Source organism: Carassius auratus, chromosome 17 (assembly GCF_003368295.1).
Source record: "Carassius auratus strain Wakin chromosome 17, ASM336829v1, whole genome shotgun sequence".
Taxonomy (NCBI): Eukaryota; Metazoa; Chordata; class Actinopteri; order Cypriniformes; family Cyprinidae; genus Carassius; species Carassius auratus.
The window spans coordinates 25,294,623-25,319,375 of record NC_039259.1 but is presented as its reverse complement, the minus strand read 5'-3'; the positions used below and the strand labels follow the sequence as shown (position 1 = coordinate 25,319,375).

Genomic DNA, 24,753 nt, shown 5'->3' with positions numbered 1-24,753 from the left:
GAGGGGTGTGTTTAAGGATATTCTGCCCAAGACGTCAAACTGACGTCATCAAAGGAGGAATGCCATTCCATAGTGGAAGCAAATGTTCAGATTTTAATTAAAGATTACCGAGACAATTTTTTTTCCAGCGGATTATCATGAGCTAATTAATTGTTCACACATGAAGACTTGCAATGTGCGCTAGTAAAGTAAATATGTAAAATTTTGATTTCATGCAGACTTTAATGGATGCTCTGTTGCTCAGTTACGTGCATCCTGTCACTGTTTAAACTGCACTGTCAATCATCTTATCACAGTTAACTTCCACATTTCGTTTAATTTGATTTCCTAACGTATTGGAGAGAAATGAAGAGGCACCTTGATGTGATTGTCGAAGGACTATCATGCCGAGAACTCTGCTCATGTGTTTGCATTTAAAAGTTAATCACCAAACGTATCATTATAAAAGTTCACAGTGTTACTGCAGATGAAATATAACATGAATTACATTAAATTTATATTTTTCATTAGCTTAGACATTGATTATTTATCACTCAAATCCCCTTCTCTACCTGTCTGTTGGTCATGTATATCCGCCATGTTTGTAGTTTGTTAACACTTTTATATGAATATTCGTTCTATTAATTCGTTGCAGTGGCGCCAAAAACCGTTGATGATCGATTGCGTGTCGATGAACCTCAACAGATCGAACCTCAAACTATAAACATTACAAATTAATTTTAAAAAGGTGAGATATCCTGAAAGTCTTTATACCATGGCTATGTAAGGGGTGAAATGTATATACTCAATATCCTGTTAATCTTAATTACCTATAGAGTCGTACTGCATTCTTCATAACTCCAAAAAGTCGTTAGGTTTAATATATTCATAAGAGAAAGATAGTCTGTACCGATTTTTCCCGGAAAAACACGACCGCCTGGAAGCGAGACTTGTGAGCGGAGCTAAAGAATCACGAGCGCCAGTAGGCTTTTGCGTTGAGAGCAATTGGAAGCTGTGACATTACCGTTAGGAAAAAAAGCCATCATCCAAAACAAACCATGGCTTACAGTCAGATTCAGCCGTATATTTATGATCCAGAGTCAGATCCAGAGGCTGAAATTCAACAAGAGCAGCATCAGCAACGACGTCTCTATGTGGTATGTACTGAAACTGTATATATTTGCTTAGCGGTTTTGGAAAATGAATAAGTTCCACTTTATGTTGTCTTTTTTTTTTTTTTTTTTTTAAGCTGTACATGTGAAAAGTGCGGTTTGATGACAACATTGCATGTTTTTTACTTGATCTTCCAACACACGATCGTGACCCTTTTTCGTTGGGATTGCATCATCCTTAAGAAATAAACGATAAACCACGTAAAAAATAGGATTTACAAAAAAAATCAACTGCTAAATATTAAAAGACTTTGAATGTAGGTTATAAGATATGTGTATAAAGCTGAAAACAGAAACTAAAAGTAAATATATCATTGTAAAAAAATATATTTAAAAAAATAAGCAATCAATGATTTAGCACTACGTCACATCACTTACTTTTCGGTTCAGTCTGGTCTCTTCAGGAGTTCATTTGTTTCTAACCTTTTTTAGCCCAAAGCCATTGTGATGAACAGAGATGTGCAGGTTCCTTCAGTAAGACGTCAGTGAAAGAGTTAAACTAACATTTGCATAATCACCGTTTTAACAGCTTGCATGTTTAATATTACAGAACTTGTGTGAATTTTTTTTCTTATAATTCTAAAAGTTAAATAAAAGCAAAGTCCAAACAACTGGCAAATACTCATCTGGTACACGTATCAGTTCTTTATAATATAAATCCATCCGGGAATATAAAGGAACCGAACCGGAACCTCAGTTTCATCTGTTAAGCTTCGTCTCTATTGTGTGCAATATGAATGTAAGATTAAATCACATAATAAATTCATTGAGGCTGAATTAACACATTAGAGCAAAGCTAGAGCTCAAAGAAATCTCTCACGTCACTGGAAATAATTACACCAGCACACGTAAATGAAAAAAAGAAGAAATAAAAACCCGCCTCACTTATTACCGTCTTTTGAATTAATGTAATTAAAACTAACCACCTGAGCTTAATAGCTCCTAAAAACACAAAGATAATTACAGATTTTGAAAAAACACTTTATAATGAAGATTGAAAGGAAATACACAGGGAATCCACTAACTGCTTGGTAATTACTACTGACATGATGACGTGTTTTAGGATAAATGGACATAGAAATGGACTCGTGAAGAGCCGAGAGTGTTTTTGAGTGACCACACTAAGAGGTCGGATTCACGTTTTTCCAGAGCTAATAGCATATAATGACATCCTGGATAATCATCTGTTGAGACAAGCTAGTGATGCATTTCCAGAGCAAGAATCAGTATTACAGTACTGTCACTCATACATTTGAACACAATACATTCTCAATCTGACAAACACCTGAGCATCTGTGAACATGAATGAAGCCTTAAATCATGTACTGAATGTTGTTGAGGAGAGCTGTGTTGTTACTAAATGATTTGAATAATCCAACACTTCTGATCTTTTGATCCTAATCTTTATGAAGCAACTGCTCTGGTAACCATTTCAGAGAATATAGAAATCTATTCGTATCATTGCAAAATGAACGGCCATATTACAGGAATAATTTACCCAAAAATGAAACTTTGCTGGAAATATACTTACCTCCTGCACATCCAAAATGAAGATGAGTTTGTTTTTCTCCATCATAAGGGATTTGGAGGAATCACTTGCTCAGTAATGGGTGCACTGCAGTGAATGGGTACCGTCAGAATGAGAGTCCAAACAGCTGATAAAAACATCAAAACATCATGTAAGAAACAAAACCATCAAGAATTTTAACTTTAAACCTTCACTTCTGTCCAAAATATGATTTCTTAATCCATGATCACATTTTCTCTAGTGTCTCCTCTGAATCAGGAGAGAAACATGCATATATCAATACTGTTTACAAGTGAAAAGAGGACAACAGGTGATGGGCTTTTTCACTGGAGGAAGAGTTTTTTACATTTATCAGACACTTTTATCCAATGTCTCTCACACTCCATTCAGGCTATACATTTTTATTTTAACCAGTATGTGTGTTTTCAGGGAATTGAACCCATGACCTTTTGCACTGCTAACGCAATACTCTACCACTGAGCCACAAGAACACTATGTAATAACTATCCGTTATGATGGATTATGATCCAAATTTTAAATTTGTGTAAGATATTAAACTGATGGACTGGAGTGGTGTGGATTACTTTTGGATTATTGTGATGTTTTTATCAGCTGGAGTCTCGTTCTGATGGCACCCATTCACTTCATAGCATCCACTGGCTAGCAAGTGATGCAATGCTACATTTGTCAAAATCCGCTACAATGAGGAAACAAAATCATTTACGTCTTGTGAGTTAACTCTCATGCCAATTCACACCACACTGACAGACGCTAACAAACATCAATTGTCATGGCCCTCAGATCTGCTATCTCCATGCATCACCGGTGGGACTGAGCATTTTGACCTGGTTTAGTTTGTCCCTTGTGCACAATAAACCTTGCGATCAGAAGACCCTGGAGTATCAGCAGAATCACTTGATGGAGCATCTGTCCGTCTGTATCCTTCATCTGATGAGTATGAAGGGATAATGTCAAACAACCAACCATTCTGAAAGTGAAGTTATTTTTATAAATTTTTTAATATTCTGAACAATATGTGGGCATCACAATGACTTTATAACTAGGCAAAGCAAATTTATTTCCAAAGCACTTTTTACAATACAAACTATTTAAAAGCAGCTTTGCAAAAACTCATGATGATAATAGTTTACATTTTGTGATGGCACAAGCAATAAAGCAGATTTGCTATATTTTATGTATGGTTTTACGTGTTGTGAGAATACTGTATATGCAGTATCAGTTTTAATATATCAGTTGCATATAATATAATTCACATGTTGAATGTGAATAGCTACATATGGAGTTTCAATGGTTTTGTTTGGTTAAATGAATGCAGATTTAATGCATATCACATGTAAATGTGTATCCGACAGTGCACTTGCATATGCAAATGTATAAAAAATTGCATATTTAGTAGATGCTTTTATCTAAATCAAACTGTAGTCAAGGTATACATTTTACCATGTGCATTTTATGGGAATCAAACCCATGACACAGCAGGTACTGTATATATTCACAGGAACTGTACATCTAAATATTTATAATTGACATGTATTTAATAAAAAAATCATACCAATAACATGTGATGCTATCTTAAAGGCACAATAAAGCAACATTTAGGTGTTAAGGTGGCATTTTCAAACAGTTTGAGGGTACTTTAAAAAAACTACTTAAATTTGCCTAAAACCCTTGCTGAATGTGAGTATGGTAAATAATTAAAAGTGCATAATATCTAACCAGAAATGATAAGTATATCTCTCAGTGAGTTTCTGAAGCAGAAACATAATTCAAATCTTAGCAAACAGGAATGATGTCTAAACACATCCTCTGTGCTCTTGAGAGTTTAGACTATACGGCTAAATGAAGGGAGCACGACTGTCCCTTTAGAAAACAGCGAGTCGCTTGTTGTTACTGCAGAAAATGACCCCTTCGTATATGAAATCATTTATTTTTTCAAATGAAGCAGTCGCAGCGGCTCTAGAGCTGCTCTCTCTGCACTCCATTATGAAACAGTGATCTCAGGTCAAGGCAATCAGTCAAAGAGAGCGTCTGCTGTTCTGAAGGACAAGACGCAGTGACTGTAATCACAGCTCCTCCTCGGGAAATACCACACAGTTAACAGCAGACGCTCTAAGAGTTTAGGTTTATTGATGAAAATACAATGTATTAAAGCTGGAAATCAGCTAATGACTAAGAAATAGAGGCTCACTGATAAAATTATGCTCATTTTGCAAGGTTGCATTTACTTGAAAAATACAATGAAAAAAAAAGCAAAAATGTGAAATATTATTCCACTTTGAAATAAGTGTTAAATAGATTTTAAATAGATTTAAAAATTTAATTTATTCCTGTGATCAAATCTGAATTTTCAGCATCATTCCTCCAGTCTTTAGTGTCACATGATCTTCAGAAATTATTCCAATGTACTGATTTGCTGCTCAAGAAGCATTTCTAATAAGAGTTGTGCTGCTTCATACTTTTGTAAAAACCTTTTTATTTTTCAAGATTCTTTGATCAAAAGACCAAAATTTATTTAAAAGAAGAAACATTTTGATCCTTTGCTTTCACTTTTGATCAGATTGATGCATATTTGTGGAAGATTTTTTTTTTTTCTTTTTTTTAAAGAAATTCAAATTGACTGATTATTAATAAAATATGATAGCAAATAACATTAAATGAGAAATAAAACAAATCAAATACACAAAAATCCATAAAGGTTTGCTTTATGTTTCTACATAAACTGACAGACAGTGAGTAGAAATGACACTTCTGTTAAATTCAATTCTGAAATAAACTTATTGACTGGAGCCACTAATCAAAAAAAGGCCAATTAGAGTAATTGTTCAGGCCGAAATATCAATGTTTGTAGCAAACAATATACAATTAGTGATTCTTGTAAAGCAGTATTGATTCAGTTTATTACAACGCAAATGAATATTTATTGGTTTTATTTTGCAAAGCAAGCTGTTAATAAAAACAATTCATAATAAAATGTGACATTCATCAATATTACATTCAAAAAGGCAGTGGCTATTTACACTAAGTGCACACAGTGACAGATGCTGTTCACACAAAATGTAAATATGAGTTTGAGCTCTTAAAAGTGTTTTTTCATTATTGCAGTGTATAATAAAAGACATCATATAAAAAGCACTGCATTACATGACAATTGATTATTATTATTATGCAATCAGCAAGCATGGAAATTAGTGCAATTGAGCCTGTGTATAGTTAAATCAAGATCCTGCTCTCATAACTTGGGATGAACAGGGATGGAGGCTTTCTGGTGAGTTTCCTTCAGCCAGGAGATGAGGATTTGATTGAGCTCTGCAGGTCTGAAGAGAGAAGAAGAAGAGGTGTGATCATGTGATATAACCTCAAACAACTGCCATTAAAATTATTAGTGATGCTTTCTATTATTATGACTCACGATGAGAGTTAAGAGAGCTGAACAAATCATTAACCCTATAAAGGCCTCGAAATGATCATCATGGTCAAAACTTTGCTGAAAAGAGTCTTTTTTTAGCAAGTAAAGGCCTTTTAGTATCATTGTTAAAACATCCACCTTCAGCTTGTGGCTCATGAGTCTTTTTCCTGCCAAATCTTTACTGATATTTATAAAGTAACCATATGTCATGTGGAGGGGTAAGGAGGAACTCAAGTGCAGACAGGATGTACTAAACAGGATTTATTTACAAAAAGGGAAAACAAAACCCACGAGGGGGAAAACAATGACTAGAGGCATATACTAAATAACAAGACTGGGTATAAACAAAGACTCGAAACACAAGAACACTAACTACAAATAAACAATAACAGGTCTCACAACGTCTTCTTCCAAGAGCAACACCGAGTAACAATATTTCACAGGAACATGTAGAAACGCATATCACAATATGGAAACAATCACAATGAACCAACAAAAAACAGAGCACACTAGGGGATCTAAATAGGAGAACTAATCAAGACACAACAGGTGGCACAGGTAAGGCAATCAGGACAACTAGGATAACAAGGGGGCGGGGCAAGGGAACGAGACAACACAAGCACAAAGACAAGGCCATGTGCTTGTACACAAAACACGGGTCTGTCATGATCCTGCCTCAAGACTAGAGGAAATCAGGACATGAAGGCAGAATCATGACACCATAAGAATAACTTTTATATTGTTGGTAATGTTTCAAGATAAACACTAACCAATTAAAGCCACTTCAGTTTTACTTCAGTATTGTTAGTGTACTAAACTAGTTTTTGTTAATATTTTGATTAAGAATAAATTATATATTTTATATATATTTATAATTTCTGCTTTAATTTTAGTTTAGTTAATCTTTTAATTTCTATATTTATTAATTTATTTTTTGTTATTTTAGTGCCCTGATTTAAAATAAATGAAATTTTAAAAATGTATGTGTATATATATATATATATATATATATATATATATATATATATATATAGTTATTAATTAATAATAACCCTGATTAAGGTTGACAATCATAATTATTATTATTATCATCATACAAAAAAATGAAGTTTAAATGTGTCAAATATAATCAGGCTTTTCATCATTGCATGGCATTATGTTTTAATCAAACTAAGCAATTAAATGTCATTTAACTAAGACATTTTCGGCAGATTTAGAGCTACGACTGATATATAATTTTATTTAAGTATCTGCTGGACTCATTGATTTACATGACCCTATCATCATATAAATATCAGCGTCTGCATCAAATGGCTTAATGTTTCTCAGTTTTAACATATGAATAAAATGATTTTCCTCCATATTCTCATTATATCATACTACTTAAGCCATAAAAGCCTGATTTATCAAGTGCTCTAAAAATAGATATGCAAACCTTTTTTGGATTTTGACAAAGTTCAAAATTGTTTTTTTTTTAAATATATATATATATATATATATATATATATGTGTATATATATATATATATATATATATATATATATATATATATATATATATATATATATATATATATATTGACAATTGTTGCATATGTAAGGCTTTACATGGTTATTAAAGCAACTCAGCACGACTCATGATTTGAGGAATAATTCATCAGACACTGCAGGACGAGGCACACGCTCAACTTTAATACTTAAAAATCTTCCTCACAGGGTGCACTGTCTTACAGGGTCATGTCTCGTGTCCTGTCTTGGAAATGAAGCCAGGTGTTTTTGACAGGTTCAGAATGTCAGCGTTCATCTATTGATTGCTGAAGTTCAGCGGAGGGTGGAGAGGTGATGGAGGTGGACGGGTCAAGAGACGTTAAAATCATTTACAGCCGCAGGGGTCGTGTTATCGACCCTCGGGTCAGTGCGGACGCTCTGCTAATTACAGAACATTAACCACACCACAAGGACATACTGATGAGCTTCGAGAACCATTTAAATACATTTTTCGTCATGTATTCCAGCACAAAGATCTAAACGTTTCCAATTCAGGAAACACTGTGACATTTTATTAGGATGAATTTAATTTTAAAACAAGAAAAATAAGCCAATGGGGTAAGAAAATTATGGTTTTGCTTTGAAATAAGTTCATTTTTTAAAGATGTGTGTGTTTGTGTGTGTGTTTAATTTTAGTAAACATGTATACTTCAATAAAAAAAAAAAAAAAAAAAAAAAACATTTAGTTAATGATCCCAACCCTGACTTTGGTTGACTTAAGTATCCATAGATTATTATTTTTATTATTATTGTATATGTATATCTTTGTGTGTGTAACACACACATAAAGCAAAAAAAAAAAAAAGCTTACATACCAGACACTATCTTATGTGATTTTGCTCCTCAAATAAATGTACTGGTAATAGTTTTAGATATATGTGCTGAAAAATAAGACAAAAAAAAAAAGAGTAAGAAATATATATATTGTTTTTTTTTTTTTTTTTTTTGCAATGCAGTGACACTGAGATTTTGGCTGAAAGTTTTTCCCCGGCCAAGTATATGTTAAGTAAATGTGCTGATTTTGTGAGCTGTATCTGAAGCAGTCAGTTTACCAGAATACAGCTCTGAAATGCCCCGTGACCTGAATGGAAAGAGCCGTTGGTGGTGTGAGATATGTATCAGGTGGGTTTGGTTTCCATGTGTGACTTATCTGACAGCATCTGCCAACAGTTTCATGCCATCTTTCACACTTTAAAGAATATGTAAGGTACTCTTCAGCCAACACTGTGGGTCATTCTTAGTAAAGCGGTTTCACAAAAACCGAGTTCATTTAAGCAATGTGCAAATGAAATGGGCTGAGGACCACTGTGAACAACTACAGTTCCTGGAAAAGCGCTGGAAACGGGACGCATATTTACAAACAAAATGCTAAACTTCCTCTTCTGAAGTATCTTATTACGTAAGCCTACAGTATAATACACAATCTGTTGATTAGTGGGTGAAATGAGCAGATTAAGTGAGGTTCCTCCTGCTTTATCAGATCAGTGTTTTTGGGCATGTGTTTTTTAAATGCATGTTTTTTTTTTCTGTACGGTGGTTTGACCTTGAGGTGAGCTGGATGTTTCCGTCAGTGTCACATTTCTGTTATTTATGTGATTTGCTGCTTGACCGAGGTGATTGTGTTGCACAATCACTGCCCTGACCCCGGGTTCAATGATCTGAGCAATCCTTCATTTAAAACTGAACGCTCACACCGCTCCTGATGGTAAACGCTCCTCTGTAACATGAGCTGCTCTCAAAGGCTTATAAATGAAAATGAACAACAGTCTGTCGGGAAATAAGAGTCTGTTGAGTTGACTGTTTAGACACAAGTATCCTGAACATGCTTTCAATATGATGCAATGCACTCCACCATGCATTGTAGGCTGTATTTTACACGATCTATGAGCATTTAATCCAGCTAACCTGACCTGACATCGTATTAACCTATTTCATTCTATCAGTTATTACACTCCCCATATAACAACAGTCAAGTTAAGTACTAAAGGTCGGACGGTCCGTCAATTATTATTTTTTTTCCAATTTCCTGGAAACCAAGTGATCCCTTGCTGACATTTAAGCAACACCATGTAATTTTAAAGCCATTCAGACATGTAAATTTTCGCTATATGAGTTTTTGATTAAGTTTAATGTCAATATAATGAATCAATCTTGTAATGCAGTACATTTTCATGTCCACATCATATATATATATATATATATATATATATATATGTATATATGTCAGCTTATAAGGATGCAAATCATATTAGTTTTTTCCCAATGTCAAAATTAAGTCAACATAGCGGTGAATATTAAATAATGTCACTATTTTGGTTTAAGATGTGATATTTTTAAAATAAACTCAAAAAAATATTATTATGTACAGTTCTTTTCTTTCCTAAAATAAAATATTTCAAGTAAAACCTATTATTTAACATATTGTTCCCCTGTATTCTTCATTTCACTTTCTAAAGTCTTTCTAAAGTGCCAGTTTCCAGTTCCTCGATGACATCATCCTTCACAAAGAGGCATTATCGTTTTGGAGGGGAAACATTGGCACAAACATCAGTTTACAGTGACTCTTACCTCTCCATCTGAGTCCAGTGTCCACACTCCTCGATGTGACCCCTGGTGAGGTTAGGGACCTTCAGACCCAAACATACAACACCAGTTAGCTTGCATGGACAGTACTATAGTAAGACATTACACGTAACGTAACTGTTTATGTGAAGTATCAGAATAACTGCAATTTACATCTACAGTAAGTTAAACTCACAATTTTAAACTCCCCATTGATCAGCTAAACATTTGTAAGGATGCTTTATTCCAACACAGAATAAAAAAATTGAGTGCAACTTTATATCTCAAAATTCTGACTTTTTTCGTTAGAATCTTGAGACTCAGAATTCTGAAAAAGAAATATCAGAATTCTGACACTGACTTTTTCTAAACTCACAAAAAAAAATATATAAAACAGTTCTCACTATTCTTCTCAGAATGGCAAGTTTATATCTGAGAAAAAATATCTTGCAATTCTGAGAAAAAAGGAAGAATTGCAGGCATAAACTGACTTTTTTCTCACAATTCCAAGATTATATTATATTATTATATTCAATTCAGACTATTTAATCAGAACTGTGAAATATAAATTCTCAAAAAGATCACTTACTCGCAACATTATGGGTTTATATCTCACAATACTAACTGTTCTTCTCAGAACTGAGTTAACATCACAATTGTGAGTTTATGCCTCTGAGAAAAGTTAAGCTCACAATTCTGAGAAAAAGTCAGAACTACGAGACAAACCTTGAATTGTAAGAAAAAAGAATCTCACAATTCTGACTCCACTTAAAATGTTTTTCTCAGAATTATGACAATTCTCATTGACGTTAATCTGTGTGATAAAAAGTCTGCACCGTAAATCAGATTCCATATATCTGTGAGTCTGGGGATGTGAACAACTCCAGTCAAAATCTCCAAGTCGTTATTATGGTAATTATAACACAAGCTGAATGCAGCATTAACATAACGGAAGAAGAACAGAGTGGTTCCTCACCAGGTTCTCCATCCCTGCGGCAAAGGCTGGCAGAAGAACAGGGTCCTTTCCTGCGGTCACCATTAAAGCTGGCATCATGATCTGTGACGGCAGAAGCACTGCATTGTACTTTCAACTCATCGAATCAGTTCTGACAGTCTTAAGGAACTAACTAATAATGCAACAAGATAAGCTATTTAACATATGAGATTTTTGAAAATAATGTCAAAAGTGTTATTTTTGTATCAGCATGGAATAACTTGATTAATTAATCTGCATCAGTATTTTTAAAAAGTGCAACTGATTTTAAAGAAGAAGCAGGTAGAGACACAGTAATGAGTGAAGCCCAGTTACAGCACTTCAGCTGGAGATGTAGGAGCAGATGTCGGGGCCGAGGGAACAGACACCATCTGCTCCGCTCAGGCTGCAGGACTGTGCTAGATGTGCTGTTGAATTGCTGGAATAAGCAACGCTTGAGTATTTCTGACAGTGATGGTGTCAGAGAGCGGGAGCGCGGTGAGGACACTTGCCTTGCCCCTCGGCCTGGAACACATCCACAGCCAGTTCCTCTGCCCATTACGATACCAGTTCAGAGGACCCCTGAGACAAAACCAGACCCTTAGTCACAACATGTCATCAATGCCACGTGCATGAGCATGCATTCATTATCAGTGCCTCACGTTTAAAGGCTTAGTTCACATGTCAAACTCTTTATCCTGTGGAAGAACAGACCACAAGAATAGTCCTAATTACTTACAAATTATATATATAAAAAAAAGCTTTGTGTTCGGAAAATCTCATTTGCACTTATATATATTCATCCTTCATGTAACACTTTCAGTTACATGCAGATTCATCAAAACTACTGATGTAGCATAAAAACATTCTGACCATCTTCCTGTGTGATCAAAATAAATGCATGCATTATACACTGTGTGTGTGTGTGTGTGCATACCATAAAACAAAATAGATAAATAAAAACACTGTATATTAAATATGAAATGTTAAATACAGAACAGATGCATATGCAAATACACACACACACACACACACAAAAGGATATATATATAAATAAATATATATATATATATATATATATAATATATATATATATATAATATATATATATATATATATATATATATATATATATATATATATATATATATATATGTATGTATATATATATATATATATATATATATATATATATATATATATATATATATATATATATATATATATATATATATATATATATATATATATATATATATATATATATATATATATATATATATGTATATATATATATATATATATATATATATATATATGTATATATATATATATATATATATATATATATATATATATATATATATATATATATATATATATATATATTATATATATATATATGCAAAAAATATATACAAAATATGTTGTATATTATGTTCTCGCAGAATCAAAATTAAGTAACAAAGTATAAAATCTTAATGGTCCTAATTATTTCATTTAAAAATATATATTTTATCGTTATACAGGTTTAAAATGAACATGATGTGTAAATGATGACTTGATGAAATGTTTTTATTTAAGGGTGAAGAGATTTAACTTTTTTTTTCCTTTCCTTTTTTAAATAAATATTTCATTTTTATTTAAAAGTTAAACAAATATAAAACACTTTTTGAAGAAATATGAAGCCACAGCACAACATGAGTCAGTCTAGCAGGACATGCCTGAAACAACACTGATATCAAGCAGAACTCACACTTAAAATCAGAAGGAAATGATAGTTTGATAAGACTTAAAAACTGCACGCCAAAAATAAAATAACAACATGTCCTACTTGAGCACATCACGATGCATATGAATGCACATAAATAAGATGCACTTTTTGCTCAGTGTACCTGAAGCCGCTCTTGGTGAACTGCTGAACGTAATACTTCAGCGCAGACTCGCTCAGAATAGCACTGCGGGGCGGATCTTCAGGTGACCCCACAAACAATCCACCTGATGAACAAAAGAGCAGCCAAGGAAAAGAAACCCATAAGGCCAGCGCAGTCATGCAGTCTTTTGAGGCTCGGAGCACAAACAGTTCGTAGCGTTCTTCTCGAGTGTGACTCAAATCCCACATTCATTCATTCTTCCATACAAAACACTGATCTAAATCAGAAGCTGACTACATAAAAGAAACTATTTGAATTGCTGATTCATATTCATCAAATAATAAAAAGCAGAAAAAACGACATTCTTACCTCTCTGGCAGACTCCTGCGGTGCTAGGAAATGATTTCTGCAGATTATAATAAAATGTTTTAGGTGGTTATTTTAGTATTATTTATATACTATTATAGTATTTATTAATATTCTGAATTAGCTGTTTTATATTTTCAGTTTTAAATTTTAATTGAGTTAAAATTTCTTGTAGTTTTTATACATTTTTTAATATTTATTTGTATCTCTAATTTCAATTTCAGGTTTAGTTTTAGTAGTTTTAAAAGTTTAACTTAAGTGAAATTAAATAGAAATATTGCTAATGGTGACTAAAATAAATAAATACATGAAAAATATATACAATGAAATATAACAATGAAACCTAATAATATAAATATTATTATATTTATTATATAATATTATAAATATTTAGATTCAGCTTATATTTTAATTTTTTTATTTTATTATGCTTTCACTTGTTTGTTTTTTAATTAGTTAATTTCTGTTTATCTGAAGAAATGTTGCCTTTGCAATTAATTAACTGAAAAAAACCCTAAAAAACCTAATATATTAATATTATATACCTAAAAATATTAATAATTACTATAATTGTATTAATCAGTATTTTGAATTAGCTTTTATTTAAAAAAAAAAAAAATATATATATATATATATATATATATATATATATATATATATATATATATATATATATATATATATATTCTAATAATTTTTTTAATACATTTCGTTTTTATTTTTATTTGAGTTTTTTTATGTTTTATATTTAGTTTTTTAATTCTGTTTATCTTTCATTTTTACTTCAATTTCAATTTATTAATGTTAGTAATTCATCTTTAAAAAAAAAATTTAAAAACAAATAAGTTAAAGTCATCTAATATTTCTGCTTAATTTATTTCAATTTACAAAAATGCATTGCTAATGTATTCCGAGTGTTTTTTTTTTACCATGCAATTTCTACTGTGTTTCTCCATGACATTCTGGTTATTAAATCTTTTTTATACAGTCCTTCCTTTATAATAAAACACTACAAGTCCTTTCCTTTTTAAAAGGTGCTGCTATGTAGTAAGCATTAATTACACCTCCAAAAATGTGCAGCTGCTTGGGAAAATCTGTGCAATTACTTTTCTAATCGATCAGACATACGATTTTCCCCTGGTGGACCATAAAATTGGCTAAAAATGTCCCAGAATCACATATAACGAGGCCAAAATATCACAGAAATTAAAAAATAAAGAAGATTCCTTCAAATGACTGTTGCATAAATAATGTGCTTCTTTGTTGGATAAATGGCACTGAAACGTGTGAATGCAATTAGTGGCTTGTGTCTCCCCTCCTCATGGTGATTTCCAGATGTTATCAGAAGAAGGGGATTGTGTCTGCCCCATTAAGATGCAGTGTGTGGCTACCAGAGGCTGAGCGATGGCCTGCCGTTCATGATTCATTAGTCCAGGATCAGAGTCCCGGATGGGAGCCCTTTAAGTGGCCCTCATTAATATGCCGGGTCATTCAGCACCAACCGCTCACGCCTCGCCTCTGTGATCTCCATCAGAGCTGGCTTTTGATGCCGAAGATAAGCAATGTAAATATCTAACAGATAACCGTGTCACTTCAGATGAAGGGAGGATTTTACTCACGCATATATAAGGTTCCTGCTCTCTCTAGATGTTTGCTAGTGCAACATGAATTATCACTATTTTATTGAACGTCATTTTAAAATGCATGCATGATTATGATCTTGAGGAAATCTTGGTCATCTATTAACTTCATAAATACTCACAAGTGACCAACCACATTTAAAGAATAATTTAATACTACTGACGCAAAGCTATCATAATGCTTTGGAAAACATATAGTGCAAATGTCTTATATACCAGAATCCTTTCATGGTGTTTTTCCCATTCTGAGCTTGACAGACAAGGCCAATATGAGCTGTCATTGTATGAAAAGAAGAGCTGTTTCTTTCTCAGCTTTGCATCTGACTAATGAAATTCAATCAATAAATGTAAAGTTAAACTCAGAAAACTTACAGGATCATTACTTGCATTGAACATCAGTTTGAAGGTTCTCTCAAGGTTTTTCTCCAGTTCAGCCTCTGCAACTCCCTGAAACAACAGACAATTATATATATATATATATATATATATATATATATATATATATATATATATATATATATATATATGTGTGTGTGTGTGTGTGTGTGTGTGTGTGTGTATAAATGGACATAATTCAATATTGATAATCACTCACAGGCTTCTGGAAATACATCTGGTAATCAAAGATCGGCAAGGCCTTGAGTTTCTCCATTGGATTTGTGTTTGGATCCACAGGAAAAAGAGGTGTGTTGAGAGACGCCACGGCCCTGCATGTCGAAATAAAATTATTTAACATGGGAAGAAAAAGTGTGCATTTCTGTGCATGATGCATAACAGATATCGAACTAAACCAACACACATGACACTCCTGAATCATTTTGTCGATGGCTCTCTCTGAAATGCAATACCTCACTCTCTCAGGATGGAACTGTGCCATGCTCCACACCAGAGAACCGCCCCAGTCATGACCCACCAGAGTGACCTGTGGGATGCCCTGCGGAGCAGAAAGACACAATTATAATCTCATCTGTGCAATAATGATCACACTACAACCAGGAAGTGTCATGACATAGGAAATCATATTTCAGTCCAAAATCAAAAGAAATCTCAGAAATAATATATACTATTTTAGGATTAACATTGTAGATTTTTTTTCATAGTAATAAATGCATGTACTTTCATCATCATTTTTAATTAAGCTCTTATTTTCAATAGTTTTTGCTACAGTATTCAAATTGCTGAAGACAATAAACAAAACAAAAAAAACAAGGTATAAAACTACCTGAAGTTCACAGGAACATTTCATGACATAGAAATTATATTTCAGTACAAAATCAAAAGAAACCCATGGAAAAGAAAACTATGTATGTGACTCTGTAGCACAAAAGCAGTCTTAAGTCGCTGGGGTATATCTGTAGCAATAGCCAAAAAAAATAATAATAATAAAAAAAAAAAACACTGCATGGGTCGATATTGTTGATTTTTCTTTTATGCCAAAAATCTTAGGATATTAAGTAAAGATCATGGTCCTTGAAGATATTTTGTAAATTTCATACCGTAGCTACATCAAAACTTAATTTTTGATTAATAATATGCATTGTTAAGAATTAATTTGGACAACTTTAAAGGTGATTTTTTTAAGTAAATAAAATATTCATCTTTTATCCTTTGCAAAAACCTGTCCCCTTAAGTTACGATCGCCAGTCTCACACCAAACATCATGTTCTCATGCGGTGAAATGTATATTTCACGGTGACAGACAAGACAGAGCAGGTTCCTTTTGGTATGAAACTAAGTGATTTTATAATTTTTTTAAAGAAAGTTCCAACAGTAAATACCATTTTGTAGCTCGTCATGACAGATCACTGTAGCATCTCAGTTCAAGTGCATGTGAACCGATCATCTTTCCACATTTACTTAAAGCATGAAATAAACATGAATGAACATCAGAAGGGATCTTGTTTCAACCGTGGAAAGACATCAGTGCACACCATTTTACAAGTTCAAGTCCACCAAGGTTAATCGATTCTCCTGTCAAATTTGTTTGTCTGACCAATTGACAGATCCTGCCTTATGATTGGTCAGATCGCCTGTCAATCAAACTCCAGTGAAGGGTCAATTAACATCATTCTAACATCACATAAGATTCTAATGCCTTACACGTCACATTGTAAAATTCTAAATTATGATTGGTTCCAACGAGTTGGAAGGTGAATATATGTAGAATAAGTAGAATATGACTAAATGCATTTAATTTATAGTAAATTAATTGCATCAAAACAGCTTCTACTCTTCTTGGAAAACTTTCCAAAAGACGTTGACCAGAAATACAGTGATATGGCCTATTCTGATACACGACAAGCTTATATATATATATATATATATATATATATATATATATATATATATGAAACTAGAAGCCAAAATACTCTAATAATAATCTAGCAAGCACCATAACCATTTATATTTACTGTCAGAGGTCATAAAGCAACATATTTTGAAAGTCCATGGCCAGCACCTCAAAATAAATGGGACCAAAGACCCTCTGATGAATGTACTTCATGAGGCCTACAGAATCTCACTGCATGTCACTGACAAAGAACATGCTGAAATATATATCTGCTAAAATGAAGCACGCTCATCTAGTCTGGTTAACTTAAGACTGGTCATTACAAATGCATGCATTTTAGGACAAATGCACTGAACGGTTGCACCACTCTTGTGTTTTATTCCCCTAACCAATTGCAAATCATGTGTTATCTGCACTGCAGAATCTGCTGGTCTAACTGTGGACCAACTAGATATGGATAAACAGAGTTTCAAAAACAGTCCCTTATTCGTTTGAGGTCTAGACGTCTCAGCTCTGTTGCCACACATGGTTTTGTGATGCTTTTAATTAATATTGAAAATAATGTGCAACGCCACCATAACACTTCTGTGTTCACACATTCATTAAAGAATCACAACCAAACAGATTAAACATTTTTATCATACAATCATTTGGCAAGTGATGTAGTTTGTCCTGGAAGACGAAAAAGAGCATTGTATTCTTATGAAATGGCTTGAAAAAGGGAAACTTCGCTCATGTTTTAGCTCAAAAACCTCTAATGCAACATAATGAAAATCATCCGGTTGCAGTATTTTTTTAAAGCAAACTTGTTAATAATAAGACACTGTTCTTGAGTCCCAACTCTAATTATTTCTTACAAGACGAAGGCTAAAATATTAGCAATGCATCTTATGTTTATCAATATTATGCAATATCATAAATAAGCCGTTCAGAAATCCTGTAATCATGTGCATGTGTGAAAGTAAAAAACTTGTACATACCATTTTATCCAAAAATGTCACCAGATCCTAAAAAGCCAGGAGAGGGACGACAGAATTGTATGCAACATTAATACATTTTTCTATAAACTTAGATAGATAAATAAATTCACATGGATTCGTTTTAATTACCAGCATGATTTGTTCTTGAGAATACTCCTCAATCTCTGCAGAAAAAGGTGGGAATAAAACAGAGCTTTTTCTATGTTCTCTATCTTTTCACAGGGCAATAATAATACGATTTTTATAATTATATACAGTATATGTATCAGCTTTAATGCACATATCAAAGTAACATGTCAAATGTGTTTGAAAATGTAGTATTAAAAAATTTATAGTTTAATTTACAATTTGCAACAAGTGGAAAATGTTTAAATACTCCATTTAATGTCTTTAATAATTTTACAAAGCAAGCTTTTTCTGTCACTGTTTGAATGCAGTAAAGCATGATGTAGCAGAAAACATCTGGCTCTTGTTTGCATTTTCTTCCATCACCAGTCTTATATGATTATAACCTTGAAATCAAGATTAGGCTTAAAATAATATCTTTAGAATCATTCATAAATGTTAAAAATCATTTGAAACTTGAACAAATAACTGTAATCTGACTTATCTGACATGGCAAATTATCTGCTGGTTAAAGGATAATACATGAATTAGTCACCTTACAAATGGTTATCAAAAGCAAAATTGCTACATTGCATTATATTTTGTGAGAATGCTTGATATGCTAGGATTTTAGCAGTCCCATATTCATACGAAACAGGTAGTGGCTTTCATTCGCCAAATTTGATGCAGGCCTTGAGGTCATGCTATATTCAATATATATTCAATATACAGCACAGCCTCTCATAACTTATTGCTGAAAACATGCACTGTCACTGCACACACAGTTCTTTATATACACTTCAGATCCCATCACAGAAGTGACCTGATGCACATACTAAAGAGCAATGCTTTTCATTTTCATTCTCAGCATGATGCCGCAGCGATAACATGGGAACTGGAGTGCCTGGAATCCCTTGAGGCATTTATTTCAGTTAGCTGGAAATTCATGCTGCTTTTAAAGCTAAAGCATGACATTTGAGCAAGCAGCGCACGCACGCACACACACATTTAAAACAAACTCTCGGCAGCAGATTTTAGGATCTCCCATTAATGCATTGACTTAAGTATAATTCATAGACATAGTGGCTATTGAACAGGCTTTGATGCTATTGCAAACTAAGTCAAAGCATCATGTTCTGCAAACTTGCCAATAGTAATGAAAACATAGCTGACGTCAAAGAAAAAAAAACAAGCTGTTTTCAAAAACTAAATGTTCCTTTAGTTGAAGTAACCTATTATACATTACTACTTATGTTTATAAGGCAATACAGTTTCCAGAAAGAATTTCTTATTTACTGTATCTTAAGTGTCCTTTATCACAGGATGCAATTAAAAAAACCTTTAACACGTTACCTTGTGAAACTTCCTGAGAAAGACTATGCATTTTTAATCTACAATGAGCAAAAAGGAAGTATCCATCTAAAAAACAACCTATGCACTGATTCTGTAGACTGCAGTTAGTTGTTGTCATAGGTTAAGAATCTTATGAAACACAACTAAGGGGTTTATATTATTCAATCCCAGGTTAAGGCCATTTTTAACCCTGTGTTTAACAATGCTATTTAATTTTTCATTTTGAAAGGGGACTAACACTGCTTTTAACAAGGGCAGTATTTAAAGTCATGCTGAAACGCAAGTAGACAGATCGTGTTACATCTGAGTATAACAAATGCATGGCCTTGACTTGGTTGTATGTATCAGTTGTTGATGAGATTTTAATTATGTTGCCATTGCACTCAAAACTGGAGGCAGATGAACGCAAGAGTTTTGATGACTGAAGATGTCCTCGTTTGTCACCAGAGAGAAGTCTAAACATTTAAAATTTTAACATGCACAGATGAATTGTTCACAATAAGATCTCAAGTGTGCGTAGAATATAGCTAGCGTGAACAGAATGCATTAACACTCAAGTGACTGAAAAAGTGACACCTTTTTGTGCTTTCATGCAAAGAGCCACTCGCCAAAACCTTCACCCTCACTGTTCCTCTCTGGTGGAATGAGCTGTCAACATCCACCCAAAACTGCTGAAATAATCATATCTTTCAGGAAGCAGCTGAAGATAACTTTTGTAACCACCCCACAATCTCGAACCAAAGCACTTACCGGTATACCCTCACAAAAAAGTTCCCCTCTTCTCTAGCTTTCTTCCTAATCTAGTTGTCAAACATTGCATTGTATATCATGCATATTGTTGGCTTCTTGACGAAGCACGTTTGTTCCTCTTTAATTCATCGCTTTAGATTAAAGCATGTAAATGTAATGTAAAAGAAAACACAAAGCATGAGACATACTGTGTATAATTATAACTGACCTGGTGGAGCAGTGGAGTCACCGTAACCTTTCATGTCAAGAGCTAGAACCCTGAATCCAGCATTGGCCAAAGCCGGAATCTGATGAGAAACAATAAACAAAAAACAACAACACCTGAAGGATATAGTACTTGAGCGGCACTTGTGTTCTCTGATAGCTTTGCTATGAGGTTGTTAAGATGTTCCCAGTGTTATTAATGCATTGCTACAAGGTCGATAGGATGTTAGGTTATTTCTTACTGACTCAAATAAATCATCCCAAAGTCTCTATGATAGGTTTTGTTCAAGCCCCTAATCCATAAGATACATAATAATAATAATAATAATAATAATAAGCACTAAAGTGCCACAGAAGAGTAATTAAGAATCCTTAAAAAACTCTTGCATCCCATTTCCAGGTCAAAACAGTTGGGTAAACTTCACCACAATAAATTATTTTTTGCATTTCTATTTGCTCCAATGGCAAATAAAAAAAAACATTAAAGTTTATATGACTTTCCAAAAGAGTAAGAACTAAAGAAAGATTGATTATGATGGTCAGAAGACAAAAAGATGTGAAATTTGCCCTCACTAGAAACACTCAGAAGCATTAACCGATTTTCCGTAATTTAATACCAAAGTAATAAAACACAGAGTATTATAATTATACATTAAATCTTTTAAAAATGAAACCACAAAAGAAGTTGCTAGATTACATAATAAATCACAGTCTGTGAAAAGGATCCATTCTTCTTTTCATCATCCAAGGCAGCTTACATTATTCCAGTGAATCACCGCTTTTGGCGTGTAAACCCAATACCCGTGGGTTACCAGCCCTGATCTTTAACTACTAACCTACGAGACTCACTATAATCTCACTACCTTCAAAGGCTGCATCGATTGAAATATTTGAGGTTCCCCACCTGATACCTCCAGGAAAACCAGCTCTCGGGGAAGCCATGGCACAGGAGAACAGGCGGTCCGTCTCCAAATTCCACAAAGTGGATCCGCACGCCAGGCTGATAAACAGAGAAACAAACTTTTTATGACCCTTGCTAAACATAACACACTGCCAGTGAACTCTGGGACAATTAAAACAGAGATAAGCATTATAAATTACCTTAATGTACACATATCCATGAGAGACATTGTCAGGATCACAAAAGGGTGGCTGGAGATCACCGGTGACCTGTCAAGTTATCCATCAAATGACAAAGGTCATTTATGTTTTTTATGAAAATTATAAGATGACTTGTTCTTTTTAACTTCTAAAAACGGTAAATTTAACAGTATTACAGTTACAGTTTTATTATATATAATTAGGGAAGTAGACCTTTTGCAGCTTATACTATATAAATTCATTTTTGTACAGTGTATCAATGGAATTACGAGGTTTAGGGTCAGAATTCCTCACCTCTATTCCTGTAAGCTTCTGGATTTCCTTAAGAGCCTCAGTGATGTCCTTGACTTGAACAGCCGTCATTCCCAAACCTTCAGCTGCCTTGATACTTTCTTCATCCACATCCAGCCAGACTGCCTTAAACAAGTCAATTATAAGAGCATTTGGTTACATCCTTAGCTAGCAGGTTTTGAATCCATCTCGTTCCAATCGGAGAGCTTCTGAAATTATTTAGTGCTCTTACTTCTTGAGGTTTAAGCGCAAGTTTTTCAAGGGCACTGGTAAAGATGTCTGGCTCTGGGATTCTGGCACCGTCATAACAAGATCTCACAACCAGGTTGAAATGGCTTTCCAAAACGGAGAGAACCCTAGCGACACCATCTCTCTGATTAGTGTCATCCACCCAGATATTGGCCAGGACGCCGGTAGAGATGCCTATAAGGAAAAGTTCAACCAAAAATATAAATTTGTTGAGAATTTAGTCACCATCAGACCATCCCAGATCCCAGAAATGAGTTTGTTTCTTCACCGTAAAAAATAAAAATAAAAGAAATGTAATATTACTCATCAATTGATGCTATGCAGTGAATGGGTGCCGTCAGAATGAGAGTCCAAACAGCTGATAAAAACATCACAATAATCCACACCACTCCAGTCCATCAATTAATGTCTTATGAAACAAAAAGCTGTGTGTTTGTAAGAAAAAAAAACATCAAGACACTTTTAACTTTAAACTATTGGCTCTGGATAAAGTGTGAGTCTTCTATCCATAACACTGCTTTCCCCAGTGAAAAAGTCATCTCGTCTGAATCAGGAGAGAAATATGCACAGATCAAGGACAGATAAAAACAAATATGTTGATGGATTTTGCTGTGAGAGGACAATAGGAGCTGGACTTTTTCACTGGCGGAAGGGTAATTATGAATAATGTTATATAAATAAACAGTTAACAAGACATTAACTGATGGACTGGAGTGGTGTGGATTACTTGTGGATGTTTTTATCAGCTGTTTGGACTCTCATTCTGACGGCACCCATTCACTGCATTTCTCCAAATCTGTTCTGATGAAGAAACAATCCAATCTAAATCTTGGATGGCCTAAGAGAGAGTAAAGTTTTATCAAATTTTCATATTCTGGTGAAATACTACTTTAAAGTGGTCAAATGATGTGATTTCAATTTCTCCTTTCTCTTTGGAATGTAACAAGCTCTTGGGGCATAAATAAGATCTGTAAAGTTGCAAAGACTAAAGTCTTAAATCCAAAGAGATTTTCTTTATCAAAGTTAAGACTCTGCCACACACCCCTAAAACGCCTCGTTTTAAACACGCCCCACATATCTACATAACTATGTGGAAATATTTGCGTATTGCCGCCCAAATGTTCACGCAAAGAAATAATCCTTGGTTTCAGTGGATAACCTTTTTCGTGAACCTATAGGAGGAGTTTATTCTGACTTTGCTACGACAATCTGGCTACTGTAAGAATGTTTTGCTATTAGTTGAAGTATTTGCTATTGAATGTTCAAATGCAGAGTTTTGCCCGTCGTGTGTTTGTGTGTGTGAGAGAGAGATAAGAGATTTTTAAGAGATGAATCAACAATTCAACAGAAAAGGATAAAAAATGTTTATTCAAAACCTTGCAAAACAAAAGCAACGTACCATGATGATGGAGGACAGCTGCAGCATCAAGAACAGGCTTGTTGAATTCTACTTGACCAATGTCACTGAAAAGCTTCTGCGCTGAGAATTGTGCAGGTAAAGAAAGTCCCTGATCAGCTGCAACCTTCTGGCACTCAGCTTCAAGCTCAGGAATCATCTGATAAGTGAAACCAGTTATACAAGAGAAAATATTTTTGCTGCACTGCTGGCATGTCCTGTCATGTCATATGCATGAATACATTTGATGAAAAAATGAAAATAACCTGAGTTAAGCTGATTTTTCCTTTCTCCAGGCGATACAGTGCATTCTCACTGCCAAGATTTGCAATTACATTCTTTATGAAACCCCTAGAGCAAAATAGTATTGGTAATTAAATATAATTATAAATGAATTATACAATTGAATTATGAATTATACAAAAATATATATATATATAAACAAATGTATTACATTTTTATTTGACATAAAATAGAAATAATTAAGAAACATTTATGATAAATTATTATTTTTTTATTTTATATAAAATATTTTATATAAAATAAAGTCACATACCTCGAAATACCAGTAGTTTCCTCAAACTTCTGCAAGATCTGGGCAAGGGAGGGTGTAACAGCAACACCCCACAGGCTAAACAGCACTGCCTTCTTCATTGGAAACTAGTTTTATTTTCTTTTATTCAAATCGAACAAGTCTGGGCAAAAAGCAAACAAAGGGCATAAAACATAACACGACTTGTAAGTTACTTGCTTGCCACTTCTGCCTGTACAAAGTTCATTACGCAATGCAAAAAAGTTTAACTCGGTGAACTTTTATGTTTACCTGAAGTGCAGATTCTGAATTCTGGACGCAGAAACTGGAAGATCGATGTACTATGGGGCACTCTCAGTTTGATTTGTCTCTGGCGTAAATACCAGGAGTTCTACTACGACAGAGGAATAGCTAATTAATATTAATCGCGTTAT

At 33.7% G+C, this 24,753-nt stretch overlaps 1 protein-coding gene across 1 annotated transcript; it reads right to left on the bottom strand.

The window, feature by feature from the left end:
• Positions 1-5,580: 5,580 nt before the first annotated feature.
• LOC113117731 (bifunctional epoxide hydrolase 2-like) lies at positions 5,581-24,753 on the bottom strand. Its single transcript, XM_026286628.1, has 20 exons — positions 24,611-24,753; positions 24,344-24,482; positions 24,054-24,138; positions 23,791-23,947; positions 22,375-22,565; positions 22,146-22,268; positions 21,852-21,920; positions 21,655-21,750; positions 20,755-20,833; positions 18,468-18,502; positions 18,339-18,365; positions 15,917-16,002; positions 15,664-15,775; positions 15,441-15,515; positions 13,432-13,468; positions 13,084-13,186; positions 11,701-11,770; positions 11,192-11,272; positions 10,222-10,280; positions 5,581-6,014 (listed from the first exon to the last, which is right to left on the bottom strand). Exons 2-20 carry the CDS (start codon positions 24,439-24,441, stop codon positions 5,930-5,932), a joined length of 1,668 nt encoding a protein of 555 aa, XP_026142413.1. The 5' UTR covers positions 24,442-24,482; positions 24,611-24,753; the 3' UTR covers positions 5,581-5,929.